The sequence below is a fragment of the Apteryx mantelli genome, chromosome 4 (assembly GCF_036417845.1).
Source record: "Apteryx mantelli isolate bAptMan1 chromosome 4, bAptMan1.hap1, whole genome shotgun sequence".
Taxonomy (NCBI): domain Eukaryota; kingdom Metazoa; phylum Chordata; class Aves; order Apterygiformes; family Apterygidae; genus Apteryx; species Apteryx mantelli.
Genome location: NC_089981.1, coordinates 18,281,567 through 18,295,740, shown reverse-complemented (window position 1 = coordinate 18,295,740; position 14,174 = coordinate 18,281,567). Strand labels below are relative to the sequence as shown.

The following is a 14,174-nucleotide window of genomic DNA, read 5'->3' as shown; positions in this document are numbered from 1 at the left end:
GGCAAAAAGCTGGAATGCAACTCAGCTGAACAGATGCTTTCTCTGAGTGAATGGCTTTATCAGTTACTCAGGGAAGTGTGGATTGCTCTGAAGTGTTGTAGAAGGTTGTGCATATTCTCCTGTAACAGCTACTTGACTTGTAAATGGAAAATGTCAGCGCAGAGCATCTCACTCGTGCAAGCATTCATCTAACTGCTGTGATACTGTTGACTGGAAATGGAGCGTGTGACCCTGCCATACCCAGTCGCCGGCGCGTCTGTTTGAATGATGGCCTGATGTATAAGCCTTTGCTGGGGCTAATTAACCAAAACAAGGCCAAGGTAGTAAAAACAAGATGGATTAATTGCAGTAATCCTTCATACTGTACAACGTATGGTATCTACCAGCACAGAAATATAAACTTTTGTGCTACTGCCTATAGGTCAGAGTGGGATAAAAAGCAATAGCTACTTCACATTTTCCTCTTGAGCAAAGGTTAATTCTCTTCCATGCCCTTCCCCTACCCTTCGTATCCTTGGGTAGCCGTTGTGATGGCTTCCAGCGAGACATACACACATGAATAGTGAAAGCTGTACGGTAAGAGATTAAATGAGTTGATGCCAATTTTTCTCATGTAATTGCATTGCAGATTTTGTGCCTTGGCAAAGCGTCGCGTCGAAGGGATCCCAGGCAGGAAAACCATTATGGTTCCTCCCTCAGAGGAGTACTCCACACCTCTGCACCGCAAGGTGCCCGAGGACACTGACCCTGAGCTGGTTTTCCTCTGTCGTCACGTCTACGATTTTAGACATGGGCGCATCTTGAAGAACCCGCAGTAGCACAGGTCTGCAGTTGCACCACAGTGAGGATGAGCAGCACCGGAGAGCCGATGGCAGGGTGACGGTCTGGGACATCTGTGCGCTCTCAACAACTTGTGCCGCTTGCCAGCGGGTGGGCCCAGCGCTCTTTCCTCAGACTGAAAAGCGTGTGCAGGAGCAGATCTCTGTGGAGGAAGGCAGCAGTTCAAAGCACAGCACTTCATTAAAAGCATAAATGAAAATATACGTATAAAATAAATATATGTATATAGATATAGGTACTTGCATATGTGTAAATCTATATCTATATATGTATCTAGAGATGCATATATTGGGAGGGGTTTGCAGGGAATAAAAGCCAGTAACCTGAATCCAGAGCCATCGATGGTGGGAAAGGTCAAAAGGTGCAGGAGGGATGCTTTGGTGCATGGTATGAGTCAAGCTGTGACAGTTCTGTGGTTTTTGTGTCCTGATGTGAAGTGTGAGGACTGAGATCAGTTCCTTGGTGCAGAGCACAGGATAGTCCTCTTTGCCCAGCAGAAAAGACAGAGGATTCTTGGTGAGTGAGCTCCTTCAAAATACACCAGTTCCCTTTGAAGCTACCTGGATGTGGAGTGGCCTCCTGTCATACTTGACTAGGTTTTGCTCCACTGGGGGGAAGAGGTGGCCCCTTTTTCTCCTCATGTTTCTCTTCCCCTCACCTTCTTAAGAACTGTTCTGTTCTGTGATTTACCGCCCTGGATGGGGGCTTCGCAGCCAGCCCTGGAAATCTCCGTCTCAAAGGCAGGCAGAGAGTCAACACGATCGTAGGCTTTACCTCCCAGCGCAGCGTTATGGAGAGCTGTGTGGCTGCTGCAGATGCCCTAACCTTGCCCCAGAGGATCTCTTGCCCCAGCAGGCGTGCCTCGTTGTAAAGCTGAGGACGCCCAGCGTGGGCTCCCTGAGGGAAAACCATGCTTTGTCTTCCCTTCCGAGTGTCGTTCTTCCTCCAGTGGTTGTTAGAGGGCATAGTGATGGAAGTGGGTTTTGTTCTCTCTTCCCCATTCACTTCTCGTTTACAGCCCCTGTTGACCCCAGGTGTCTTCAGTGTTTGAGGAAGCTAGAGGCAGGGGGAGAAATGGCAAACGCTGTTCTTCTGGAGACTTTTTTAAATTTTAAACCACCCCAAGGTGACTGTCCTGGCCCTGGGTGTACCGCTGAAGCTGTCAGCGGTGCTGTCTCAGCACTGTCTTGCAGCCTCCCACCCCAAACTTGTCCTGGCATCCGAGCAAGCTCACCAAAGTGGCTTTGTGACTCCTGAAAGGAACTGACCAGGGAGAGGTTTGCATTGATAAATGCTACCTGATTCCTACAGATTTGTGCCTCTTGCCTTATGTCTATAGATCCTAGATAGACTGTAGTTTATCTTAACGCAAACTGTTCAAGTTAATTCTAAAGCAAACCAAAGGACAGCCTAACAGAGTCCACTGGATCAGTCGCACAAAGCTGGGGCTCCGGTTGTAGATTGCACTAATTCAAAGAACGCGAATCAGCACTGTATCAGTCCTCGTATCTGCTGACTGCTGGCTGGAGTCACTTGTTTAAACTAGGGATCTGCATTTTCAGTTTTGGGGGGGGCTTCTGAACTAACGTTAAATGATAGAAGTGTTCATACTGCTTTAACATTGTCCTATCAGTGGAAGTGGCACTACCTATACTCACCACGGAGACTAGCGCGTTGGGAACGGAGGGCTTGTCGGCTTGCTCCGATGCCTGCCTGGCCTGGAGAAAACCCCACAATATCAAACCCGTTAACCAACACAAGTTACGCAATTTCCACTTAACACAGGAGCTCTCCAGCGTTTTGCTCTACATACCAAAGAGGGGAACGTGTCTAGAAGAAAACTTGAGAGGAGATGAAAAGATCTGATGCCCACCACATTAGGACAGCAGGGCGCATGTCTCCCTGCTCCGGTGGACAATTCCTGCTCAGTGTTGCAGAGGATGGTGGAAAAGCCTGTTGTTCTTGCCTGTGTGGCCCAGGGGAAAACGCCCAGCTGTAGCAGGTGTGATCCTAGGTACATGAGCAAGAATCCATGGGTGAAGCATCTAATCTCATTTATACCTCAAGATACTGTTAGTGTCGAAGTAATTGCTCAGATTTCTCCGTAACAATTAGCTTGGATACTGGTGGTCTCTTGGAGCGATGTGGTCAGGCTGCAGCTACGACAGCGCGGTATCAGGACGGAGCCAGGATTGCTTTTGGGACTCTCGCTTAGCCGGACAGAAGTGCCGGAGGGTGGGAGGAGGAGGTGCTGGAGAAAGTGGTCACTGATGCTGATGGGCAAGGATATCTTTAACAGCTCTTCCCCTTAGAAGTGAGGGAGGATGCTGGAGAAGCGGAGCCACTCCTGCCCTTGCAGCCCATCGCAAGGGGTGCTTGTGGCCCAGCTCAACCAGGGGGGACATGGTTCACCGTGAAAGGTCAGGGGAACCCCTCAGTGCACATGCTTGACTCGTCAGGGCCTCCTTTGGCATCTGGCCTGAAGCAAGTGAGCTGCCTGCATCTACCTTCCTTTAGCAGAGGTGCCACCAGACACACCATATTTCAAGACCACCTGCCAGTCCAACCCCAAGCATTGCTGCATAGTCGGGGAAGGGTTTGAAACCCAGCCTTGGAAACCATAGTAACTTGCTGAAATTCCTTCTCCTGACCCCTCTCCCCACCAGCTTCCAACTTGGTCCTGACTCCTCTCCAGGTAGAAGAGAAACTTTACTTGCCCCGGGTCTGGAACGGGCTTTGGCTCATGTCTGGAGAGGCCAAATCCAGACTTCTCTGGCGTGAGAATCTGCTTCAGGCCACAAACGTTGTTCAAGATTCACATGGCTGCTTATGCTGTTGGGCAGCCAGCATGTAAATGAATCGAAATGTCTTATCCACAATGAAAATATTTCATGCTTTTTTAATCTATTAGATATGGAAATATTTTTTGAAACTGAAAATGCAGTCGGTAGAATTTAAATTGAAACGTAATACATGTAAAATATATTTTAGTTGATAATTTTGTAAAATGCACTTTTTTTGTGTCTCTTCCCTGGTTTCCCAGATCTGTATTTCAGTGTTTACAGATGGAATGAGAACATTCCCTATACCCCCCTCCCCTTCTGTGAGAAAGATATATTAGAAGTAATTCTTAAAAAAAAAAAATAATAAATTTGAAAAACTGTATTGATTTAGAAAACAGGTCAGCCTTGCACTGGTTTTCCTCTTCCTCTCGTGAAACGGGCATGAAATCCAAACCCAGGCCTGGGGGGGAACAGGCGGCTCGTGGGGCGCAAGCAGGAGGAGGTTGGTAGCGTGGGAACCAGCAGCAGCTCCATAGGGGAGCACAGGCAGCTGGGTTTGGGGCTTGGGAGCAAGAAGGAGTTTTCCCAGGAGGAGAGGGGCACAGCCTGGAGCTGACCTGCTGTTGAGTGGTCTACTGCAGGTGGAGCTATGGAAGGTGTATCATTTTGGGGGTTTGGGGTTGGGGGGGGTAGGGGTTGTTTTTGTTTTCCTGCAGTCTGCTCTCTATTCCTACGATGGCAGCTGCATTTAAAAGCATTTAAGACAGAGAAGGTGGTTGCGGGAGCACTGCAAAGCTTGGTGCGCCGGCCCGTGCTTCAGAAACGCTAGAAGGGAGTCTGCTGAAACGCTGCTTTCAGCAAAGCGTTTTGCAGGGTGATGGAGCGTGGTCACCGGAACACTGAAGTGGTCCTGGGTAGCAACGTGGCTCTTCTCTGCGTGGTCCCCGGTAGCTGCTCAGCTAGAGCTGTTTTACAGGCTCTGTGCTGCCGGTTGGCTATCAAAATGTGGGTTTTAAATGTTTCCTTGCAGGAGCTGAGTGAATGCAGGGCGTTAGCTGCCCCAAGGGACCCTGCCAGGGCATCCCTCCCTTTCTTAGCAATAAAACAACTTCTGTAAAACCTCCTGCGGTATTTGGAAACTCCTCTGATCCCGCCTCGCTCCCTTGGCTCTAGGTAACCGCATTTCACTGGCCTTTTCTGTTTTCTGCAGCATTAACTGAATGCCTAATGGGGTCTCGCCACCTTCCAAGTTCCCAGGAGAGGCTTCCCCATCACTGGGGCTCGGTGCATGTGCCTGCCAGCGCCCCCTTGGTTCAGCGGTCATCTAACTACCAAAGCAACTTGGAGTTGTCCTCAGGCGAGAAAAAAATCTGCTGTTAACCCCAGGTTGCCTTGTTGCACTCCCCTTGCCCCAAAGCCCTGCGATCTCTGCCTCTGTGTGCGAATGGCAACAGCTTTAAGGGAAAAAATTCCAATGCGAGGAAAGAGTCGGGAAGCTGCTTCCCCCAAAAGCGCAAAAGGGGTTCAGTGCCCTTCGCACCGAGCACCCGCATTGTGGGTAGAAGCAGAGCAGTGCGGAGGAGACGTGATTTAATTTCTTGGCCACTCGACCGGCCCTTGGAATTGCCTATTCCTATAAATAACGCCGGGTGTTAATTAGAGATGGACTCTCGCACGCCTGGGGAGGGAGAGAATGAGGTCTGGGAACAGAAAGGAGCAGAAAGAAAATGTGCTGTCTGCTACCGATGCTGAATTAGCTCCTAATTATAGAGCAGGGAGCGAGCGGCGAGCGCGGCTTGTGCAATGCCTGCAGATGGGCTGGGCACGGTAACCGCAGCCTTAAAACCATTCCTCGCCTCCCTGCCAACCATCTCGGCAACCCAGGGAGTGGTGCACCAGCAGGATGGGCTTTTTCTGCAGCAACAACATTGCTGCCTTTGCTCCCAGGTGCCCTCAATCGGGAGGCTGCACAACTCCCCCCGGCACGTGCCACCGGCAGACCTGAAGGCAGTCCGGTGTATGGAGCTGGGGCCATAGCTCCTGAGCCGCTCGGATCGCCGTTCCCTTCCTGCCCTGCTGTAAAAGCTCCCGGACTGGCTTCGTGGGATTAGATCTCTCTTGCCAGAGGATACCTGCCCTTGCTTTTCTGTACCTATTGCATTTAATGAGGCTCCTTGTTACTGCGCTGCTCCTTCACCTGCAAGCGGGTTAAGCGCAAACCTGAAGTGGATTGAAATGAGAAGATTTGGGCTGAAAAGGAAACCTTCTCCATAATGAAATGCATTAGGCTGTGAATATCTTCCCAAAGGGAGTAAGGAACTTTTTCAGCCACATTTAAATTGACAAGCTCATATGGGGTCAGTGGGCACGATATTCCTGACCCCACTTTTTGCTAAAGAACCCAAAGTTTGCTGCCTTTTTAATATTATTTACTATTATTACACCTCCTCCCCTGCCCTGCACATACCTTCTTCATTGCAAAGTAAACCTACCTGAGTGCTTCAGGTTTGGAAAGCGCCTGCCTGTGTGGCTTGGGGAGAAATGTTTAAGTTGTATTTAATGGGAACAGCAGGCCACTGCGGAGACCCAGGGGTTGCAGCATGGGTTTTAGTAACTCAGAGGCCAGGACTTTCGCCCAAAGCTGCCCTCTGCGTGTATCCCACAGCTCTGGCCAGCTCCTGGGCTTTGCCAGGTGGTGCCGATCTCTCTTAGGACTTGATAAAAAGGACAAACCAGGAAAAGGCTTCTCTGTCCCAGCTCTTTCTGCACAGTGAGCCTTTGTCAATGGGCTAATGTGTGGCTGACTGCAAAGTTGGGATTAATGTCAAAGAAAATTGGATTTACTGTTGAAATTGGCTACCTGAGGGAGGCTGCCCTAAGCGTATCCAGCTCTTCCAGATCTGTCATTAAACAAGCTTCTCCTGTTCTTGCAATGCACCTGGTGCTGGGATCATCCTTGTACAGGACAACCTGGTGAGCACCTCAGCCTGGGACATGCAGACATGCAGTGCAACAGGCTGGGCATGAATCCTGCATCGCTTTGTGGCAAGCTGAGGATATCACAGTGGTGCCATTTAAATGAAGGAAACCCTGCTATTTTTGATGAACCAATTATAACAGTAATTAATGCAAATGTTCGGATCTCCAGGGCCTCCTACTTTCAGTGTGCTGCATCTGGAGATGGCAATGCACAACAGCCTTGCGGAAACTGCTGGGGGAAGGTGGCACTTGGGATGCCAGGAAGGAGCAATCAGGGCTATAGACACCTGCAGAGGCTTTGGATGAGGTTTGGGTGCTGGGATAAGCATGTCAAATGGGTGGGAGATGTTTAAAAGGGCGTCCTTAGGCTTGGGAATGAAACCCCTTGAGATGGATGGGACAGTTCAGACTTTCACATTACTGCTACAGCTTGCTGCAGCCTCAGAGAAGCTGGTGCATCCACTTGCTTCGTGGCTTGGAGTTTTTCTTCACTTTGGACTAGGTCCTTTTTCCTTGGAAGACACCAGCGGGGCTCCTAGCATGCAGCTCTGTGGTAGCTTCCCCATGGGGCTCAGCGCTGCCTTTCTTTCTCCTTGCAACTCACAGCCAAGTGACCCCAAAGCAGCGCTCGGGGCCTGTTCTGGTTGCCATAGTGTCTTCCCATCAGAGCAAGAGCCAGGAGCTCCTGGTTATGTTTAACTGTTGCTTTAGTGCCGCTAATCGGAATTGACTGTAATTGTGCCAAAATTCATCCCAGCCAAGAGACAGGAGCAATTCTGACTGTCATATTAACGTGACAGAGCGCTCAGTCACTCTCCCAGCTCGGTCCCTTTAAAGCAGCTGCTGATAAATGAGCTGCGACAGAGGAGCAGCACACGTATCTGCAGGAGGCTTGCTGTGCTGGAGGGGGGCAAGATCTGGCCCCAGGGCCACTGGCGTCCCGCGGGGAAAAGGGGCACCCGCGCATCCCTGGAGGGAGTGGCCAGGGCCCCCTGGTGCTTGAGCATGCTCTGCCTTCGCCCTCCTGTAGCACCTTCCTGCAGGGCTCGAACCTTGAAAATTAATCCTGCAAAGAATGAATGGTGAACGGGGCTTCTCTGTCCCATGCCTTTTCAGCTCTGCAAGGGGGGAAAAGGTGGCTTGGAAACATTTTTTTCTTCTTTGGTTTGAGAGAGAGTTTCTTTCCTTTGGTGTCTCAGCTGTGGCCGGGGATTCCGGGAGAACTCTGCAAGTGCTGGTCATCAGCTATGGAGCTGATTCCCATCTCTGCCTGCTCCAGGACGGTCAGGCCCCAGAGTTGCTGGCATGAACTCCGCATTTTATCTTTTATTTCAGAATGTGGCAAAGCTAAAGCTGATGCTAACCCTCCCCTGGTATCTCCGTGCCCGAGAAACTGGGAAGCGATGGCCGGGGGTGACTGCATGTTCCTCCTGCAGCATTAGCAGCCTGAGACATGTGCAAACCCCTGCTCACCTTTTCCTTCAAACAAGACTCCCCTGCAGTCCTGGTGTCCTGTATGGGGTTGAAATATGGGAACCTTTCCTTTTTTCCTGTGCCCTTCTCACCCCCTCGATACAGGAGGAGGATTTGGCCTGGTGGGAAAGCATTCTCAGCCACCCAAAATGGGTTTTTGAAGCACTGCCACGCTGGCTTCCCACTTGAAACCCGATAAAAACTAGGTTCAGCTTTTAATATGGAGCCGGAGCGTCTCCTTCTACCTGGGACATCCATCTGCCTGCACTGCTGGGAGCGGAGACTGCAGCTCTGCGCCCGGCTGCCCCTGCGGTGGGGACAGCACACGTGGTCCAGGGATGGCACATGTGGTCTGGGGAAGGATGCTCTGCTGGAAGGTCACACAACAGGGACCCAGGTGGGATGCCCAGTGCCATGCGGCTCCCTGCCAGCCAGGGCTCACCAGCTGCTCCAATCTCTTGGGAAATCTTAGACCGTCCCCTAAGGCAGCTTAAAATTACTTAGTTTTCTCTGTGATGTTAAAACAGGGCAAAGTAACAGGGAGCATTAAGCTGAGGAACTCCTAGGGAAGCGAATGTTGCATTCATGTAACTTGTTGCTGTAGAGAGGAGGTGGCTTTTCCATCAGCGCCCCAGTGAGAGCAGTTCATCCATTCTTAAGAGGAAAGGATATTTAATAAAGGAAACAATTTAAGCCGGCTTTACAAGACAGGCTGAATGGAAACACCGTTTGTTCTGTGGCTTCATATTTAATTTTAATCTCTCTATAAACCTCTGCAGAGTGTTCTGCAAAAACGAGCCAGAATTTGAGTATGTTTGACTGTGAGGTAATTTTTGAAAGCAAATCAATTTAACACTAGTGAAAGCAGCCAGCATCTCCCTGACTATTCCCCGCTCTCCAGAACAGTAAGAGAGCTGCAATATTTGCATTAGAAAATGGACAAACCAACTGCTCTCACCAGAAGCCTCCTCTCCTTGGCCAACTCTCCAGCAGAATAGTGCTACCAGCGACTGGCACCTTCCTCCTGGCTGTGTTTCCTTTGCCGGGTGCAATCTCTGCAATCTCTTTGCAATCTCTGCTGGGCACTCTGGGCAACAGGCTCTGATGCTCACCTGGCCTCTCGGGGTAAAGCTCCTCCTTATTTCCAGCCTGAACCTCTCTTGTTTTGACTTATGCCCGTCGTCCCTTGTCTTCCAGCACCCCTTCAGTGCCAGTCTACAATGGCCTCTCCAACAAATTTCATGGGGCAATGCAGCCAGTCTGCGGGCTGTTTATGGCTACTGAACGCATGAAAGGATATTGTGAATCAAAACAGGGCTGAGGTCAAATGGGTAATGATCAGTCCCTTTCCGCACACCGTTTTTCTTGCCTTGTGATGATAATGTCTGGTGTCAGAGACGAGACGCTTTGGGTTTTAAAGGCACTGAAGCAGACTGAGTCCTTGCTCGGCTGCCTCTGAAATTAAGTGGGTCGCAGAAACGTTACTCAGACAAATTCAAGCAGCAAGTACCAAAAATCTTCTCGATGCCACCAAGAGATGATGTTGGCCAGCCACCCAGAGAACAGTAAAGGGACCTGGGCTTTGACTATGTCCATTCTGCTGTTTCATCCAGGGAGGACACTGCTGTTCCTTATCATCCTGATGTTAGGGTTTGCTTTTGTTTTATTAAGGTCCGTAAGTTCGCCTCGGAGGCGTCAGACCCAGAAAAGCATCATCAAATGCAGTGTACTCCTGCACCTCCTTAAAAGATGTCTCTGCCTCTCAGGCAAGGCTTGCGAGGAATACATGCAATGAAGAAGTAGTACTGCTAACCAGCCACTAAACTTGCATCAGCACGAACAAGGTATTTTCAGGAGATGGTCAACCATTCTGAAATTATTTTTTCTTGGAAATAATGCATTGTCCAGCACATTTATATGGGATCTGTAATCCGGTGAAGGTAACAAAGCATAAACCCTGCAGCAATTTCCATGTGTATGGATCGGCTCTTGCGCCGCCACGTCCCTGCCTTTGCCCTTTAGGCCACATTAAAACATATGGTTCCTCTCAGTGGGGAAGCACTAAATAACAGAAATAAACTCATTTGCCGTGCACAAGAAGTCAGTTACAGCTACCATTTGCGTACATTGCTGACTACCCTGAACTCTGCCTGTGTTATTTGAGCGTGCAAGGCTGGATGGGGAAGGAGTAACAATGCTGTTGGTGATCTTCAGAAAGGATCCTGTGGGACTCGGAGCTTCATTACACCCCGCTAGAGACATTCATGAGCTTCGGGCAATTGCCTATCATAAAAAGAGCACTAGATGTGCCGTGAATGAGTTGAGAGGCTTGGAGACTCTCTTGCAACATGGGCTTGTTGGATTTAATGTACATGCTTATTGAAAATGGATGCTAAAATGCCTGCTTCGCCCACCCAGCTCAGCCACTGAGGACCAGAAATGGTCTAAACACCCGGGAGTTGAGGAGGAAGTACGCTAAAGGGAAATTTTACTGATTCCACCTGAATATTGTTTTCCTATAGAAATGCAAAGCCTCAGTCAGTGTCTGCAGTGGCGCTGCCAGGCCCTGAGCAAGGCTGGGAGCGGCTGCCCATAGCCACGCTCCTTGGCGCCCAGTGCCAAAGAGCTGGTGCCGGCAAAGCTCTGACTCACAGAGACGTGGTTACCAAATTGCCAGCCCCATTGTGCTGGCCTGGGTGGTATTTATGAACTTCCTCTGGCCTCCTACCCAGCTGGAGGATATGCGAGTGTGGCACGCAGGCTCCTCCATGGCTTGTGTTGCCCCCAGGGGTAACATATAGCTTCTGCATTTCCCACGGGCTCCCGGCAGCCTTCACAGCCTGGCCCACAGGCTTTCCTGCAGCTGCCTTCTGGGCTGGTCTCCCTCGGGGCTGCCCCAAGCTGGGAACACCCGGAGGACTCCCTCTCTTGCCCGTTCAGGGATGGCCTCCTGCCACTCCGTGACCCCTCCATCCTGTTATCCGTGCAATGCCCAGGGATCTGAATGCCCACCCTTTCTTCCTCCTCCTTCCCCGCATCCACATCCCACCCCTGCACTGCGAAGCTGGGCAAAGCTAAGATGGGAAGAACCGCTACAGCTTCTGATAACGTAGGTGGGTTGCCAAAACTGGCAGGTCTCCTTGGCCAGAGGCCTGGAGCACCACATATTCTCCAACTCCCCTTTTATATTTTGCCTCTAACTTTTCCAGAATAAGACCTAAAACTCTGAAATTGCTTAGTTCAAAAGCAATTGCACAGTTGCACGCACCGAAGTACAGAAATAGCATTAAGGTCAGCGTAAGGTCTTCGCAAGTTCAGCCAGCTGTGTATCAATTAATCTGCAGTTGCAAGATAAGCAGATCCTTCAGCATTACAGTTTGATTGAAAATAGTGGCGTTTGTTATGAGGGAGATAGACCTAGCTTATCATAACAATCTCCTCTGAATTATGTAGCATATTCATCCAGCACGTTTGAGTTGTTTAAAAAGACTTTTTGCCTAGAGATAAGAAACTCTGCTTTATGTAGAAGTCATTTCACAATCAGCTCACCATGCTTATCCACACAGTTAAGAGGCTTTATTATACTACTTTATTGGATAATCTCTGGACACACAGCCACAACATCAGGTCTTCCTAAAGCTTCACATTTTACTTTTTGATCTGGAACTGCTCAGATCAGTCAAAGAAGTCCCACTTGCCTATGAGGGTTGTTGGTCCCTGTCCTCACAGCTTCTCTGAGCCTCTCACACCACACAGCTCTGCTTGTTTGGGAAGTTGGCATCAGCTCAAGCCATTGTGCTTTAAAAGAAACCTTCTTTCTCTTGCTGAGCTTTTGAAGGCCTCACGCATTGTTCTTCTTCCAGTTTCTCAGACTGAAATAAATATCTGCCCTTATTCAGATGACCACCATAGCCTTGGTACAGCATGTGGCCAGGCCTGGGATGACAACTGGCATCTAACCTGGCTCTGAGCTGGAAGGACCAGAGCGTTCCTCAATCTTTCTCTCCATCCCTCCTAAGAAGTACTACTTTCCTTATTAGACCACCATTTCTGGTAGCCAGGGCTCAATTGCATGGCCCCCTTTTAAACCTGAATTTGGCCTGCATAAATGACACTGGCAGACCAGCTTAATGTAATGCATTAAGGCTTTCTGTCCCCACTGTTGAGAGAGGTCTTCACTGAGCTGGCAATAACTGTCTTGCCAGGGATTGCAATGGAAAGCTTGGTTGTGCTTGGCTGTGGGACATCCAGGTTTGCCAGCACTGCATGCTTAAGGCAAAGGTAGTCGGGGCAAAGAGGCTGCGGCTACACCCCAGGAGCAGAGGAGGATCGCAGCAAAATCTGGCAAACTATCTCCACGGGCATTGCTGCATTTATCTTCCTTTTCCCAAGGTGCTGTGTATGGCCATGGGATGCAAAGAAGTTATCCTGACTTGGGGACTCTCTCTTCCGCATCATCTATATGGACTTTTGGGTTCCTACAGATGAAAGGCACAGTTTAAGTGCAGGCTGTGATTCACCCATATATAGCACTGACACCTGGGTTTGGTTAATCTATTGGGCATGCTGCAAAGCCTGCCTGTTTTCCCAGGCACTCACAGTGGGGGTGGATCGAGAAGGTTGTTCTTTGTGTTGCTGTAAGTGCTGCTGGTATGGGGGACAAACAGCAATGTGTACTGTAAGCACTGTCCAAGTTACAGGCGGACATAAGTTTTTATGGCTTCATGGATGTCTTTTTAAACATGAAAAAGCAAAGGAAGAGACACTTCTAAGTTTTACATTTGAGTAGATAAGTACATCTTATTTCAGACCATGTAAAAGGCAATTTCTTAACACAATGCTCTACATGCTCCAGCAAGCTTCAGCAATAACATCAGTTTGCTGTGGCTAGTCATTACGCACTAGTCTGGGCTAGGCAGCCGGATGATGAATATGGCAGAAATACCTCGCTGTATTACAGACACGAGCATCAAAGTTAGTCCATCATGCATGAGCACCATGAAGACAGCAGATCAGTTAGAGGAAAAAGCACATCTGCAAGCCTCTTCATTCCCAAGCTCACAGTTTCTAATTAGGATCAGTGAGACATTCACAGATGCTGTCATCACCAGACCTTCGGTTTCCATGTGCCTCTTCTGCATGAGCCCTGTAATTCTGACAGAACCAGAATGAACATTTAGTAACCCAAAGTAAGGGGGGGGGGAGGTTGGCTTTTAGCTATTTGGAATAAAGTAACAGAGGTAAATGGTGGGGTTTGAAAGCATCTTGAGAAGTGCTGTGAATTATAAAAATCCTCCATATGTATCTGTAAGAAAGAACTAAACACCTCCATCACTTGTGCTTTGTACTGTAAGTTTATAGACGAACCACAGTAGCCTAAAGCTGGGTTCTCTCGGCGACATTTTACGTTCTAAATACATCTAATTTTGAAGAAATAGATATCATCGTAAAGTATATTCCAAGATACTTTTGCACGTTCTTGCCAGGCTTAACTGTTTGGAAGATCAAATGTATTAATATCCAGAGTGAGCACTAGGCAGGCTCGGTACAACCACAGGTTTTGGGTTTTGTTTCGTTTTTTCAGTTAACATGGGATTTAGCCTTGCAAACGAACAAAACAGCCCCCCCCCAACCTTGCATTTGCTTGGCTGTGTTGTTTCTATAGAGACCTTGCATCCTATCAGACACCTGTGCTATTAAGACCAGTCCTTCAATCAAAGTTTCCTTGCATACCTAGGAGAAAAATAAGTCCACAGACATCTTGGGCTGCCTTCTACTTCTAGCAGTCTTGAATATGTATTCAGAAGCCCTCAGTTATCATATATAATTACTCTAGACCCATATATATTAAGAGCGACAGAAACAAAGGAGGAAAAGTGGTGCCAGACTAACATGCCTTCTGAGAAATAAGAATTTCCCTTGGCTGCTTTGACTATAATACTAGTGCCTGTGCAGGAGTTTACTACAATCAGGCTTTGTCTCCAAGATGCAGGCTTTCCAAGCAGGCCTGAGTCTCATCTCAGCACCACAGATTATCTACACTGGCATAACTTCAATTTACTCTGGTGTTGAGATCAAGATCAGACCCTAAGATCTGCC

General features: G+C 49.0%; 1 protein-coding gene across 1 annotated transcript in view; it reads left to right on the top strand.

Moving 5' to 3' along the window:
* Positions 1-3,821, top strand: part of BAHD1 (bromo adjacent homology domain containing 1) — a 38,333-nt gene extending 34,512 nt beyond the window's left edge. Inside the window, exon 7 of the mRNA XM_067295815.1 lies at positions 629-3,821. Coding sequence (XP_067151916.1) covers positions 629-818 — 190 coding nt within the window. The 3' untranslated portion in view covers positions 819-3,821. The remainder of the gene's footprint in view (positions 1-628) is intronic.
* Positions 3,822-14,174: the final 10,353 nt, after the last annotated feature.